The 15,978-nt window shown below is 45.0% G+C and overlaps 1 protein-coding gene across 1 annotated transcript in view; it reads left to right on the plus strand.

The window, feature by feature from the left end:
* Positions 1–15,978, plus strand: part of LOC118377190 (fibroblast growth factor 8b-like) — a 33,498-nt gene that overhangs the window by 5,500 nt on the left and 12,020 nt on the right. Inside the window, exons 3-4 of the mRNA XM_052503285.1 lie at positions 23–132; positions 886–977. Of these exons, the coding sequence (XP_052359245.1) occupies positions 23–132; positions 886–977 (202 nt within the window). The remainder of the gene's footprint in view (positions 1–22; positions 133–885; positions 978–15,978) is intronic.

Genomic DNA, 15,978 nt, shown 5'->3' on the forward strand with positions numbered 1-15,978 from the left:
TCTCCCCTCTTCTCCCTCCCAGGTTCACACAGCTGTTTAGAGGGCTGGGGGCCGGGGGGCTGATGGGGGCCGGGGGCCACTTCTTCTCCTGTACAGAGATGAAACACTGTGCCGCTCTAAGCAACCCTGCAGGTAGGCCTGCTAAAGCCATCGGCTCTGCTCTGTCCGCTCTCTCTCTCTCTGCCCAATGTTAAGAAATAAAAAAAGAGAGGAGTGGGAGGGAGGGAGGGAGGGAGGGAGGGAGGGAGGGAGGGAGGGAGGGAGGGAGGGAGGGAGGGAGGGAGGGAGGGAGGGAGGGAGGGAGGGAGGGAGGGAAGACGCGAGAGCGGGGGGCAGGCAGAATAAGATTAGATGGAGGGATGGTGGGAGGAAGGAGGAGGACAGAGAGCGAGAGGGATTGGAGGGGATAGAAGGAAGGAGAGAGGGAATGGAGGGGATAGAAGGAAGGAGAGAGGGAATGGAGGGGACGAAGGAAGGAGAGAGGGAACGGAGGGGATAGAAGGAAGGAGAGAGGGAATGGAGGGGGATAGAAGGAAGGAGAGAGAGAATGGAGGGATGGATGGAAGGAGAGAGGGAATGGAGGGGATAGAAGGAAGGAGAGAGGGAATGGAGGGGATAGAAGGAAGGAGAGAGGGAATGGAGGGGATAGAAGGAAGGAGAGAGGGAATGGAGGGGACAGAAGGAAGGAGAGAGGGAATGGAGGGGATAGAAGGAAGGAGAGGGGGAATGGAGGGAGGTATGGATGGAAGGAAAGGGGGAGTGAAAGGGTCAGAGATGAGGATGCACAATACCAGGAATGATGTCTGCTTTTATTGACTTTGTTAAACCGTTTTCAATGCTACTTCCTATGTGTTTACAAGACTGTAAATCACAGTGCATACGCAGGGGACCGCAGCGATGAAGTTAAGGGAAACATCCCAGTCATGGGGGAGAAGAGAGGACCAAGCGCTGAGCCAACTGCAACTGTCTACCTCATTGTCAGTACCTAACCCCACCTGCACCTAACCCCACCTCCACCTCCACCTAACCTAACCTCCACCTCCACCTAACCCCACCTCCACCTCCACCTAACCTAACCTAACCTCCACCTCCACCTCCACCTCCACCTAACCCCACCTCCACCTCCACCTAACCTAACCTCCACCTCCACCTAACCCCACCTCCACCTCCACCTAACCTCACCTCCAGCTCTCCATCTCCAATAAGGAGTTTCCTTCTGGATCGTTCTTGCATTGTCTTCTCATCCATGGTTGAAAGATGTAGAAGAGAAGGAGACCCCAAGCTATGTTGCCCAAACAACAATTCCGAACTGTCCTAAACTGTTCTTTTAGGCTGAGCCTTAGCTCAACTGCTATTTGAGGTGAATAGATTTGTTTTATGGTGAAGCGGGTAACCGGGTAGCTTATACCCCTTCATCACCTGTAAGCACCAGGGCAATGTTATAGATTTCAGACAGTCGTTTCAGACAGTCGTTTCAGACAGTCCAAAAATCATTCAAACTCTCAACTCCCGTTTAACACTAATAAATACTTCAGCCTGATGGCAGTGAGTGAGTTGAAGTCGTTTGATGAGATTGTACAAATCATTTTCCAAATTTTCTCAGGCAGTGGGACTGACTGGCGTTCGCCCCCTCCTCCTCCTCCCCCCATCCTCCCACCCCTCATGCCAAATGGGCACTGTGTGTGTGTGCACTTTCTCGCATTCTCTCTCTCTCTCTCTCCCACCCACCCACCAGTTGGCCTTTACTTGAGTGGGAAGTAAAGGCCAAATATTTACTAGACTTCTGAATGCTTTTTCTTCATGGCTGACATAAGATTGGAGGAGTCTTCAAGCAAAGGGAACAGTATGGTCTCCGTTTTCTTACAATGCAGTTACAAAACAACTATTCTTACCTATTGGAAGGTCTATTTTGTTAAGCTGTTACTGTTGTTACATTTGTAAATGAGCTGTAACAATGTTACAGTGGTACTGGTGTACACTAGCTGTAAACCTGTTACAGTGGTGATGGTGTAAACTAGCTGTAACCCTGTTACAGTGGTACTGGTGTAAACTAGCTGGAACCCTGTTACGGTGGTACTGGTGTAAACTAGCTGTAAACCTGTTACAGTGGTGATGGTGTAAACTAGTTGTAACCCTGTTACAGTGGTACTGGTGTAAACTAGCTGTAACCCTGTTACAGTGGTACTGGTGTAAACTAGCTGTAACCCTGTTACAGTGGTACTGGTGTAAACTAGCTGTAACCCTGTTACAATGGTACTGGTGTAAACTAGCTGTAACCCTGTTACAGTGGTACTGGTGTAAACTAGCTGTAACCCTGTTACAGTGGTACTGGTGTAAACTAGCTGTAACCCTGTTACAGTGGTGCTGGTGTAAACTAGCTGTAACCCTGTTACATTGGTACTGGTGTAAACTAGCTGTAAACCTGTTACAGTGGTGCTGGTGTAAACTAGCGGTAACCCTGTTACAGTGGTGCTGGTGTAAACTAGCTGTAAACCTGTTACAGTGGTGCTGGTGTAAACTAGCTGGAACCCTGTTACGGTGGTACTGGTGTAAACTAGCTGTAAACCTGTTACAGTGGTGCTGGTGTAAACTAGCTGTAACCCTGTTACAGTGGTACTGGTGTAAACTAGCTGTAACCCTGTTACAGTGGTACTGGTGTAAACTAGCTGTAACCCTGTTACTGTGGCACTGGTGTAAACTAGCTGTAACCCTGTTACAGTGGTGCTGGTGAAAAATAGCTGTAACCCTGTTACAGTGGTACTGGTGTAAACTAGCTGTGACCCTGTTACGGTGGTACTGGTGTAAACTAGCTGTAACCCTGTTACAGTGGTGCTGGTGTAAACTAGCTGTAAACCTGTTACAGTGGTACTGGTGTAAACTAGCTGTAACCCTGTTACAGTGGTACTGGTGTAAACTAGCTGTAACCCTGTTACCGTGGCACTGGTGTAAACTAGCTGTAACCCTGTTACAGTGGTACTGGTGTAAACTAGCTGGAACCCTGTTACGGTGGTACTGGTGTAAACTAGCTGTAAACCTGTTACAGTGGTGATGGTGTAAACTAGTTGTAACCCTGTTACAGTGGTACTGGTGTAAACGAGCTGTAAACCTGTTACAATGGTACTGGTGTAAACTAGCTGTAACCCTGTTACATTGGTACTGGTGTAAACTAGCTGTAAACCTGTTACAGTGGTGCTGGTGTAAACTAGCTGTAACCCTGTTACAGTGGTGCTGGTGTAAACTAGCTGTAAACCTGTTACAGTGGTGCTGGTGTAAACTAGCTGGAACCCTATTACAGTGGTACTGGTGTAAACTAGCTGTAACCCTGTTACAGTGGTACTGGTGTAAACTAGCTGTAACCCTGTTACCATGGCACTGGTGTAAACTAGCTGTAAACCTGTTACAGTGGTACTGGTGTAAACGAGCTGTAAACCTGTTACAATGGTACTGGTGTAAACTAGCTGTAACCCTGTTATATTGGTACTGGTGTAAACTAGCTGTAAACCTGTTACAGTGGTGCTGGTGTAAACTAGCTGTAACCCTGTTACAGTGGTGCTGGTGTAAACTAGCTGTAAACCTGTTACAGTGGTGCTGGTGTAAACTAGCTGGAACCCTGTTACGGTGGTACTGGTGTAAACTAGCTGTAAACCTGTTACAGTGGTGATGGTGTAAACTAGTTGTAACCCTGTTACAGTGGTACTGGTGTAAACTAGCTGTAACCCTGTTAAAGTGGTGCTGGTGTAAACTAGCTGTAAACCTGTTACAGTGGTACTGGTGTAAACAAGCTGTAACCCTGTTACAGTGGCACTGGTGTAAACGAGCTGTAAACCTGTTACAGTGGTACTGGTGTAAACTAGCTGTAAACCTGTTACAGTGGTACTGGTGTAAATTAGCTGTAACCCTGTTACAGTGGTACTGGTGTAAACTAGCTGTAACCCTGTTACCGTGGCACTGGTGTAAACTAGCTGTAAACCTGTTACAGTGGTGATGGTGTAAACTAGTTGTAACCCTGTTACAGTGGTACTGGTGTAAACTAGCTGTAAACCTGTTACAGTGGTGCTGGTGTAAACTAGCTGTAAACCTGTTACAGTGGTACTGGTGTAAACGAGCTGTAACCCTGTTACAGTGGCACTGGTGTAAATGAGCTGTAAACCTGTTACAGTGGTGCTGGTGTAAACTAGCTGTAACCCTGTTACAGTGGTACTGGTGTAAACTAGCTGGAACCCTGTTACAGTGGTACTGGTGTAAACTAGCTGTAAACCTGTTACAGTGGTCCTGGTGTAAACTAGCTGTAAACCTGCTACAGTGGTACTGGTGTAAACTATCTGTAACCCTGTTACAGTGGCACTGGTGTAAACGAGCTGTAAACCTGTTACAGTGGTACTGGTGTAAACTAGCTGTAAACCTGTTACAGTGGTACTGGTGTAAACTAGCTGTAACCCTGTTACAGTGGTACTGGTGTAAACTAGCTGTAACCCTGTTACCGTGGCACTGGTGTAAAGTAGCTGTAAACCTGTTACATTGGTAATGGTGTAAACTAGTTGTAACCCTGTTACAGTGGTACTGGTGTAAACTAGCTGTATCCCTGTTAAAGTGCCACTGGTGTAAACTAGCTGTAAACCTGTTACAATGGTACCTGTGTAAACTAGCTGTGACCCTGTTACCGTGGCACTGGTGTAAACTAGCTGTAAACCTGTTACAGTGGTGATGGTGTAAACTAGTTGTAACCCTGTTACAGTGGTACTGGTGTAAACTAGCTGTAACCCTGTTACATTGGTACTGGTGTAAACTAGCTGTAACCCTGTTACAGTGGTACTGGTGTAAACTAGCTGTAAACCTGTTACAGTGGTGCTGGTGTAAACTAGCTGTAACCCTGTTACAGTGGTACTGGTGTAAACTAGCTGTGTCACGTAGAGTAGGCCAGAAGGCTAAACTGGATAACCTAACCTCTATCAAAAATAAAAAGATGGCGGAGCCGCAAAAGTTCTTCTGTGCAAAGGTGTTTATTTACAAGTGATTCCGGAACAAAAAAAAACAACAGTACTGCCATCAACGTCTACCTTATGGGACAGCTTAAAACAATGCTGCCCCATCCACAGCTCAATCCCAAAAAAAAACCCCTCCATGACTGAAAGAGAGGCTCCTTTTGTAGGGCTAGCCCCTCCCCTCAGAACAATTAACCCTGGTTAATTAATCAATTAACAATACAAACCTACATTTTCCATGAACTAAACATACTAAAGGATATACATTGCAACACAGTTTTAAACAATATCACAACATAACATTTACAACATTACATCACTACTGACAATATCTTTCAATATGCCCATATGCATTAATGAGCCATTTGGGACAGGCACTATAAAGCCAACCCAATTCCCTTAGCTCGGGTCCTTTTCCAGCATACCCGGAAGCTACAGAGATGGAGAGAGAGGAACAGAACAAACAAACAATGCGCTCATCCACAACATTGATAAGTATAATAATTATTGTATCTCTCAAATATGAACATTGACAAGTGTGAAATGCATGCACCAAGACAGAAGTTAACTTGTGTGTCGACCCACATTGCTAACCTATCTTATAATGGCGCAGGGAGGAGTGATGAATATGTGTGTGCGTTAAAGAACCAAATGCTGCCCGCGGTGGCCAGTGACGGACTTAAACCTGTTACAAGCTGTAAACCTGTTACAGTGGTGCTGGTGTAAACTAGCTGTAACCCTGTTACAGTGGTGCTGGTGTAAACTAGCTGTAACCTGTTACAGTGGTGCTGGTGTAAACTAGCTGGAACCCTGTTCCGGTGGTACTGGTGTAAACTAGCTGTAAACCTGTTACAGTGTTGCTGGTGTAAACTAGCTGTAACCCTGTTACAGTGGTACTGGTGTAAACTAGCTGTAACCCTGTTACAGTGGTGCTGGTGTAAACTAGCTGTAAACCTGTTACAGTGGTACTGGTGTAAACGAGCTGTAACCCTGTTACAGTGGCACTGGTGTAAACTAGCTGTAAACCTGTTACAGTGGTACTGGTGTAAACTAGCTGTAACCCTGTTACATTGGTACTGGTGTAAACTAGCTGTAACCCTGTTACAGTGGTACTGGTGTAAACTAGCTGTAAACCTGTTACAGTGGTGCTGGTGTAAACTAGCTGTAACCCTGTTACAGTGGTACTGGTGTAAACTAGCTGTAACCCTGTTACAGTGGTACTGGTGTAAACTAGCTGTAACCCTGTTACAGTGGTACTGGTGTAAACTAGCTGTAACCCTGTTACAGTGGTACTGGTGTAAACTAGCTGTAACCCTGTTACAGTGGTACTGGTGTAAACTAGCTGTAACCCTGTTACAGTGGTACTGGTGTAAACTAGCTGGAACTCTATTACTGTGGCACTGGTGTAAACTAGCTGTAAACCTGTTACAGTGGTGATGGTGTAAAGTAGTTGTAACCCTGTTACAGTGGTACTGGTGTAAACTAGCTGTATCCCTGTTTCAGTGGTGATGGTGTAAACTAGCTGTAAACCTGTTACAATGGTACTGGTGTAAACTAGCTGTATCCCTGTTACAGTGGTACTGGTGTAAACTAGCTGTAACCCTGTTACTGTGGTACTGGTGTAAACTAGCTGGAACTCTATTACTGTGGTACTGGTGTAAACTAGCTGTAAACCTGTTACAGTGGTACTGGTGTAAACGAGCTGTAACCCTGTTACTGTGGTACTGGTGTAAACTAGCTGTAACCCTGTTACAGTGGTACTGGTGTAAACTAGCTGTAAACCTGTTACAGTGGTGCTGGTGTAAACTAGCTGTAACCCTGTTACAGTGGTGCTGGTGTAAACTAGCTGTAACCCTGTTACAGTGGTGCTGGTGTAAACTAGCTGTAAACCTGTTACAGTGGTACTGGTGTAAACGAGCTGTAACCCTGTTACAGTGGCACTGGTGTAAACTAGCTGTAAACCTGTTACAGTGGTACTGGTGTAAACTAGCTGTAACCCTGTTACATTGGTACTGGTGTAAACTAGCTGTAACCCTGTTACAGTGGTACTGGTGTAAACTAGCTGTAAACCTGTTACAGTGGTGCTGGTGTAAACTAGCTGTAACCCTGTTACAGTGGTACTGGTGTAAACTAGCTGTAACCCTGTTACTGTGGTACTGGTGTAAACTAGCTGTAACGTGTTACAATGGTACTGGTGTAAACTAGCTGTAACCCTGTTACATTGGTACTGGTGTAAACTAGCTGTAACCCTGTTACAGTGGTACTGGTGTAAACTAGCTGTAACCCTGTTACAGTGGTGCTGGTGTAAACTAGCTGTAACCCTGTTACAGTGGTACTGGTGTAAACTAGCTGTAACCCTGTTACTGTGGTACTGGTGTAAACTAGCTGGAACTCTATTACTGTGGCACTGGTGTAAACTAGCTGTAAACCTGTTACAGTGGTGATGGTGTAAAGTAGTTGTAACCCTGTTACAGTGGTACTGGTGTAAACTAGCTGTATCCCTGTTTCAGTGGTGATGGTGTAAACTAGCTGTAAACCTGTTACAATGGTACTGGTGTAAACTAGCTTTATCCCTGTTACAGTGGTACTGGTGTAAACTAGCTGTAACCTGTTACAGTGTTGCTGGTGTAAACTAGCTGTAACCCTGTTACAGTGGAACTGGTGTAAACTAGCTGGAACCCTGTTCCGGTGGTACTGCTGTAAACTAGCTGTAAACCTGTTACAGTGTTGCTGGTGTAAACTAGCTGTAACCCTGTTACAGTGGTACTGGTGTAAACTAGCTGTAACCCTGTTACAGTGGTGCTGGTGTAAACTAGCTGTAAACCTGTTACAGTGGTACTGGTGTAAACGAGCTGTAACCCTGTTACAGTGGCACTGGTGTAAACTAGCTGTAAACCTGTTACTGTGGTACTGGTGTAAACTAGCTGTAACCCTGTTACAGTGGTACTGGTGTAAACTAGCTGTAACCCTGTTACAGTGGTACTGGTGTAAACTAGCTGTAACCCTGTTACAGTGGTGCTGGTGTAAACTAGCTGTAACCTGTTACAGTGGTGCTGGTGTAAACTAGCTGGAACCCTGTTCCGGTGGTACTGCTGTAAACTAGCTGTAAACCTGTTACAGTGTTGCTGGTGTAAACTAGCTGTAACCCTGTTACAGTGGTACTGGTGTAAACTAGCTGTAACCCTGTTACAGTGGTGTAGGTGTAAACTAGCTGTAAACCTGTTACCGTGGCACTGGTGTAAACTAGCTGTAACCCTGTTACAGTGTCACTGGTGTAAACTAGTTGTAACCCTGTTACAGTGGTACTGGTGTAAACTAGCTGTAACCCTGTTACAGCTGTACTGGTGTAAACTAACTGTAAACCTGTTACAGTGGTACTGGTGTAAACTAGCTGTAACCATGTTACAGTGGCACTGGTGTAAACTAGCTGTAACCCTGTTACAGTGGTGCTGGTGTAAACTAGCTGTAAACCTGTTACAGTGGTACTGGTGTAAACGAGCTGTAACCCTGTTACAGTGGCACTGGTGTAAACTAGCTGTAACCCTGTGACAATGGTACTGGTATAAACTATCTGTAACCCTATTACAGTGGCAGTGGTACTGGTGTAAACTAGCTGTAAACCTGTTACAGTGGTACTGGTGTAAACTAGCTGTAACCCTGTTACAGTGGTACTGGTGTAAACTAGCTGGAACCCTGTTACAGTGGTACTGGTGTAAACTAGCTGTAACCCTGTTACAGTGGCACTGGTGTAAACTAGCTGTAACCCTGTTACAGTGGTACTGGTGTAAACTAGCTGTAACCCTGTTGCCGTGGCACTGGTGTAAACTAGCTGTAAACCTGTTACAGTGGTGATGGTGTAAACTAGTTGTAACCCTGTTACAGTGGTACTGGTGTAAACTAGCTGTATCCCTGTTACAGTGGCACTGGTGTAAACTAGCTGTAAACGTGTTACAATGGTACTGGTGTAAACTAGCTGTAACCCTGTTACATTGGTACTGGTGTAAACTAGCTGTAAACCTGTTACAGTGGTACTGGTGTAAACGAGCTGTAACCCCGTTACTGTGGTACTGGTGTAAACTAGCTGTAACCCTGTTACAGTGGTACTGGTGTAAACTAGCTGTAAACCTGTTACAGTGGTACTGGTGTAAACTAGCTGTAAACCTGTTAGAGTGGCACTGGTGTAAACTAGCTGTAACCCTGTTACAGTGGTACTGGTGTAAACTAGCTGTAAACTTGTTACAGTGGTACTGGTGTAAACTAGCTGTAACCCTGTTACTGTGGTACTGGTGTAAACAAGCTGTAAACCTGTTACATTGGCACTGGTGTAAACTAGCTGTAACCCTGTCACTGTGGTACTGGTGTAAACAAGCTGTATAACCTGTTACAGTGGAACTGGTGTAAACTAGCTGTAACCCTGTTACAGTGGCACTGGTGTAAACAAGCTTTAAACTTGTTACCGTGGTGATGGTGTAAACAAGCTGTAACCCTGTTACAGTGGTACTGGTGTAAACTAACTGGAACCCTGTTGGGCATCTCCGGCGCGGCCCACGCTTGATTGCGTCCTACCTGACAGGTCGCTCCTACCAGGTGGCGTGGCGAGAATCTGTCTCCTCACCACGCGCTCTCACCACTGGTGTCCCCAGGGCTCTGTTCTAGGCCCTCTCTTATTCTCGCTATACACCAAGTCACTTGGCTCTGTCATAACCTCACATGGTCTCTCCTATCATTGCTATGCAGACGACACACAATTAATCTTCTCCTTTCCCCCTTCTGATGACCAGGTGGCGAATCGCATCTCTGCATGTCTGGCAGACATATCAGTGTGGATGACGGATCACCACCTCAAGCTGAACCTCAGCAAGACGGAGCTCCTCTTCCTCCCGGGGAAGGACTGCCCGTTCCATGATCTCACCATCACGGTTGACAACTCCATTGTGTCCTCCTCCCAGAGCGCTAAGAACCTTGGCGTGATCCTGGACAACACCCTGACGTTCTCAACTAACATCAAGGCGGTGTCCCGTTCCTGTAGGTTCATGCTCTACAACATCCGCAGAGTACGACCCTGCCTCACACAGGAAGCGGCGCAGGTCCTAATCCAGGCACTTGTCATCTCCCGTCTTGATTACTGCAACTCGCTGTTGGCTGGGCTCCCTGCCTGTGCCATTAAACCCCTACAACTCATCCAGAACGCCGCAGCCCGTCTGGTGTTCAACCTTCCCAAGTTCTCTCACGTCACCCCGCTCCTCCGCTCTCTCCACTGGCTTCCAGTTGAAGCTCGCATCCGCTACAAGACCATGGTGCTCGCCACGGAGCTGTGAGGGGAACGGCACCTCAGTACCTCCAGGCTCTGATCAGGCCCTACACCCAAACAAGGGCACTGCGTTCATCCACCTCTGGCCTGCTCGCCTCCCTACCACTGAGGAAGTACAGTTCCCGCTCAGCCCAGTCAAAACTGTTCGCTGCTCTGGCCCCCAATGGTGGAACAAACTCCCTCACGACGCCAGGACAGCGGAGTCAATCACCACCTTCCGGAGACACCTGAAACCCCACCTCTTCAAGGAATACCTAGGATAGGGTAAGTAAGGGTAAGTAATCCCTCCCCCCCCTTCCCCCCCAACAAGATTTAGATGCAAGTGGCTGTTCCACTGGTTGTCATAAGGTGTATGCACCAATTTGTAAGTCGCTCTGGATAAGAGCGTCTGCTAAATGACTTAAATGTAAAATGTAAATGTGATGGTGTAAATTAGCTGTAACCCTGTTACAGTGGTGCTGGTGTAAACTAGCTGTAACCATGTTACAGTGGTACTGGTGTAAACTAGCTGTAACCCTGTTACAGTGGCACTGGTGTAAACAAGCTGTAACCCTGTTACAGTGGCACTGGTGTAAACTAGCTGTAAACCTGTTACAGTGGTACTGGTGTAAACTAGCTGTAACCCTGTTACAGTGGTACTGGTGTAAACTAGCTGTAACCATGTTACAGTGGTGCTGGTGTAAACTAGCTGTAAACCTGTTACAGTGGTATTGGTGTAAACGAGCTGTAACCCTGTTACAGTGGCACTGGTGTAAGCAAGCTGTAAAATTGGTTACAGTGGTACTGGTGTAAACTAGCTGTAACCCTGTTACAGTGTCACTGGTGTAAACTAGCTGTAAACCTGTTACAGTGGTGATGGTGTAAACTAGTTGTAACCCTGTTACAGTGGTACTGATGTAAACTAGCTGTAACCCTGTTACAGTGGTACTGGTGTAAACTAGCTGTAAACCTGTTACAGTGGTACTGGTGTAAACTAGCTGTAACCCTGTTACAGTGGTACTGGTGTAAACTAGCTGTAAACCTGTTACAGTGGTACTGGTGTAAACTAGCTGGAACCCTGTTACAGTGGTACTGGTGTAAACTAGCTGTAACCCTGTTACAGTGGCACTGGTGTAAACTAGCTTTAAACCTGTTACAGTGGCACTGGTGTAAACTAGCTTTAAACCTGTTACAGTGGTACTGGTGTAAACTAGCTGTAAACCTGTTACAGTGGTACTGGTGTAAACTAGCTGTAAACCTGTTACAGTGGCCCTGGTGTAAACTAGCTTTAAACCTGTTACAGTGGTACTGGTGTAAACGAGCTGTTAACCTGTTACAGTGGCACTGTTCCATCCTGAGTTACCACAGGTGAAAACATTGGTGCGGTCACAGGCACATCTGCGGTTTACACCGTTGCAATAACAGACAACTCCAACATAATTACAACACATCTGAGCTCTGGAACAGTGGAATGGGCTTCTTCTCCTCTCACAGTGCGGTTCAGGAAACCACAGTGGCTGGTGGCGAATGACAGTCCAGACCAGCAGATGACACTGACAAGTCCCCAAATTCCCACATTTTCTTATTTTTCCACAATGGGAACGTTCTCTCTCGCTCTCTCTCTCTGTCATTCTGTCTTTTTTCCCCTCATTCTCTATGGTGTCTACCTTTCCACTGCCCCTGCCTCATGGCACGGTGTATTTTTATGTCTCGCATTAGGCCTGGGGAATAATACCTCTGAGTGAATGGGAGTCTCCAGGCTGCAGTCTCGGGGCCTTTTCAGACATTCAGTCACTACTCTTCTAAGAATAACCAACGTGCTCTCTTGCCAAAGTATCTCTCTCTCTTTTCTCCTCCTTTCTCCTTCTTTACAGCGTCTAGTGATGCTGTCTTCTGTGGCGCGCTGATACCAAGTCTTTGTATTAGTAGCCGACGAAGCCGAGGTCCAAATGTGAAAAGCAGCACAGGCTGTGGGGACTAGGCTAACACTGAGGTGAAATACAACAGTCCGAGGCTTGAGGAACAAGGGGTAATGTTTGGAGATGTTCCAGCTCCTTGCCTCGACTCGTTATAGGCCAGAACCCCTGGTCACTTGAGACGAGGAGAACTATTAGGCGGCGGTTGGATCGAATAAAAACGATGGGTTTTTAGAGAAGGTAGAAGTCTGTAGTTTTACACAAACATGTCTGACAAATCATCTCTCCTAAATGTCATTTGGGTTTAATTTATCCTCGGAGGGGAAATTGTTCAGAAATTGCCGGTAGCTGTTGGATGAGGATGTTATGAGAGCCAGAGTCAAAGAAGTCTGTCCACTGTACTTGAGTAGACAACCATTCCCTGAGAGAGAGAGAGAGAGAGAGAGAGAGAGAGAGAGAGAGAGAGAGAGAGAGAGAGAGAGAGAGAGAGAGAGAGAGAGAGAGAGGGAGAGAGAGAGAGAGAGAGAGAGAGAGAGAGAGAGAGAGAGAGAGAGAGAGAGAGAGAGGGGGAGAGAGAGAGAGAGAGAGAGAGAGAGAGAGAGAGAGAGAGAGAGAGAGAGAGAGAGAGAGAGAGAGAGAGAGAGGGAGAGAGAGAGAGAGAGAGAGAGAGAGAGAGAGAGAGAGAGAGAGAGGGAGAGAGAGAGAGAGAGAGAGAGAGAGAGAGAGAGAGAGAGAGAGAGAGAGAGAGAGAGAGAGAGAGAGAGAGAGAGAGAGAGAGAGAGAGAGATAAATAACTCTCATTAAGTATGCTTATTGTTCTTGTTGAATGTCTGGTTATTTTGACCCTTGGTTATTGTTGTTACTGTTGTCCCGTTGACAGTTTTGATTCTCATTTTATTTGTATTTTTATATGTATATGTAAATATGTATATTTATATGTATATGTATTATGATATATAGGCCATAGTAGGCCACAGTCTCCTGAGAGCATACACCAGTCCCACAATGAGCAATCAAGTTGTCCATCAGTGTTTCATAGGCTTTGTCCCAAATGGCACCCTGTTCCCTATGTAGCGCATTACTTTTGACGAGAGCCCTTTGGTCCCTGGTTGAAAGTAGTCGACTATATAGGGAATAGGGTGCGTTTGGGAGGCAGGCACTAATTTGGAAGACCCAGCCCAGGAACAAAGTTGCTGAAGCGTTCCAGGTGGAAAACTCTCTTGTTGCAGTATTCCTCTGGAACTAATAAGGCAGGTACATTTTCACCCTCTAAATCCCTAACATTGACCAGAATGACTGATTTACTGCAAAGAATTTGACTGAAATTCAGATAATTATACTTTTGACACTTGAACAGCTGTTGAGCTTGTTGGGCTGTTGAGCGTACAAAAGGTTCCCACATTATTCACAGGTCTAAGGAGAAAGCAGCTCTAAAAGAAGAGAGGAAAGGACTTGTGATTGGTTATTTTCTGACATTGTGGAAATTACAGTAGAGCATGTTTTATTGGTATGGCAATTAGCATGTTATGACGCCAACCATGTTGAAAGAAGTTAAATGGGTCTGTCTAGATCATTGAGAAGTGACCTGAGGTGTTACAGTTCTTAGGGGGTGTACTTGGTTTTCTGGGGTTTCCTAAAACACTATTACATTGTTATTAACCACATTGGTGTTATGTTCTTACCATACAGTATACACTACCGTTCAAACGTTTGGGGTCACTTAGAAATGTCCTTGTTTTTCAAAGAAAAGCACTTTTTTTGTCCGTTAAAATAACATCAAATTTATCAGAAATACAGTGTAGACATTGTTAATGTTGTGAATGACTATTGTAGCTGGAAACGGTTGATTTTTATGGAATATCTACATACAGTAGGCCAATTTTCAGCAACCATCACTCCTGTGTTCCAATGGCACGTTGTGTTAGCTAATCAAAGAATATAATTTTAAAAGGCTAATTGATCATTAGAAAACAATTTTCCAATTACGTATGTTAGTACAGCTGAAAACTGTTGTACTGATTAAAGAAGCAATAAAACTGTCCTTCTTTAGACTAGTTGAGTGTCTGGCGCATCAGCATTTGTGGGTTTGATTACAGGCTCAAAATGGCCAGAAAAAAATAACTTTCTTCTGTAACTCGTCAGTCTATTCTTGTTCAGAGAAATGAAGGCTATTCCATGCGAGAAATTGCCAAGAAACTGAAGATCTCTTACAACGCTGTGTACTACTTCCTTCACAGAACAGCGAAAACGGTCTCTAACCAGAATAGAAAGAGGAGTGGGAGGCCCCGGTGCACAACTGAGCAAGAGAACAAGTACATTAGAGTGTCTAGTTTGAGAAACATAGGCCTCACAAGTCCTCAGCTGACAGCTTCATTAAATAGTACCCACAAAACACCAGTCTCAATGTCAACAGTGAAGGGGCAACTCCAGGATGCTGGCCTTTGCAAAGATGGAGTTGCAAAGAAAAAGCCATATCTCAGACTGGCCAATAAAAAGAAAAGATTAAGATGGGCAAAAGAACACAGACACTGGACAAAGGAACTCTGCCTAGAAGGCAAACATCCCAGAGTCAACTCTTCACTGTTGACGTTGAGACTGGTGTTTTGCGAGTACTACTTAATCAATTAGCCTTTTAAAATTATAAACTTGGATTAGCTAACACAACATGCCATTTGAACACAGGAGGGATGGTTGCTGATAATGGGACTCTGTACGCCTATATCGATATTCCATATAAAATCAGCTTTTTCCAGCTACAATAGTCATTTACAACATTAACAATGTCTACACAATTTGGTGTTATTTTAATGGACAATAATGGACATTTCTGAGTGACCCCAAACTTTTGAACGGTAGTGTAGGTCACCTACACACACAACTTTAAAGAACCCAACACAGACAGTGAAAGTGAAGCAAGATGGGGATTGTGAGAGACAGAGAGAAAGAGAACATTTGTATCAAAGGCAGGAACAGCGTCTAGAATGTTATATGTGAAAACCATTCTGTGCCATGAATTCACATGGAATACATATTACTTACACATACATATATGTAAAATGAAAAACAGCAGATCAATGTTGGTCCAATGGGGCCAAGAAACAACCACTAATGTACAGTATGAAACAACCACTAATGTGCAGTATGAAACAACCACTAATGTACAGTATGAAACAACCACTAATGTACAGTATGAAACAACCACTAATGTACAGTATGAAACAACCACTAATGTACAGTATGAAACAACCACTAATGTACAGTATGAAACAACCACTAATGTACAGTATGAAACAACCTCTAATGTACAGTATGAAACAACCACTAATGTACAGTATGAAACAACCACTAATGTACAGTATGAAACAACCCCTAACCTGAGGAATGAAACAACAACTAACAACCATTATGAAACAACCACAAACCTCCAGTATGAAACAGCCACTAACCTCCAGTATAAACCAACCACTAACCTCCAGTATGACACAACCACTAACCTCCAGTATGAAACAACCTCTAACCTGAAGTAAGAAACAACCTCAAACCTCCAGTATGAAAAAATCACTAACCTGAAGTAAGAAACAACCACTCACCTCCAGAATGAAACAACCACTAACCTCCAGTATGAAACAACCACTAACCTGCACAATGAAACAACCACTAACCTCCAGTATGAAACAACCACTAACCTCCAGTATGAAACAACCACTAACCTCCAGTATGAAACAACCACTAACCTCCAGTATGAAACAACCACTAACCTCCAGCATGAAACAACCTCTAACCTCCATTA

The sequence above is a fragment of the Oncorhynchus keta genome, unplaced genomic scaffold (genome assembly GCF_023373465.1).
Source record: "Oncorhynchus keta strain PuntledgeMale-10-30-2019 unplaced genomic scaffold, Oket_V2 Un_contig_1690_pilon_pilon, whole genome shotgun sequence".
Taxonomy (NCBI): domain Eukaryota; kingdom Metazoa; phylum Chordata; class Actinopteri; order Salmoniformes; family Salmonidae; genus Oncorhynchus; species Oncorhynchus keta.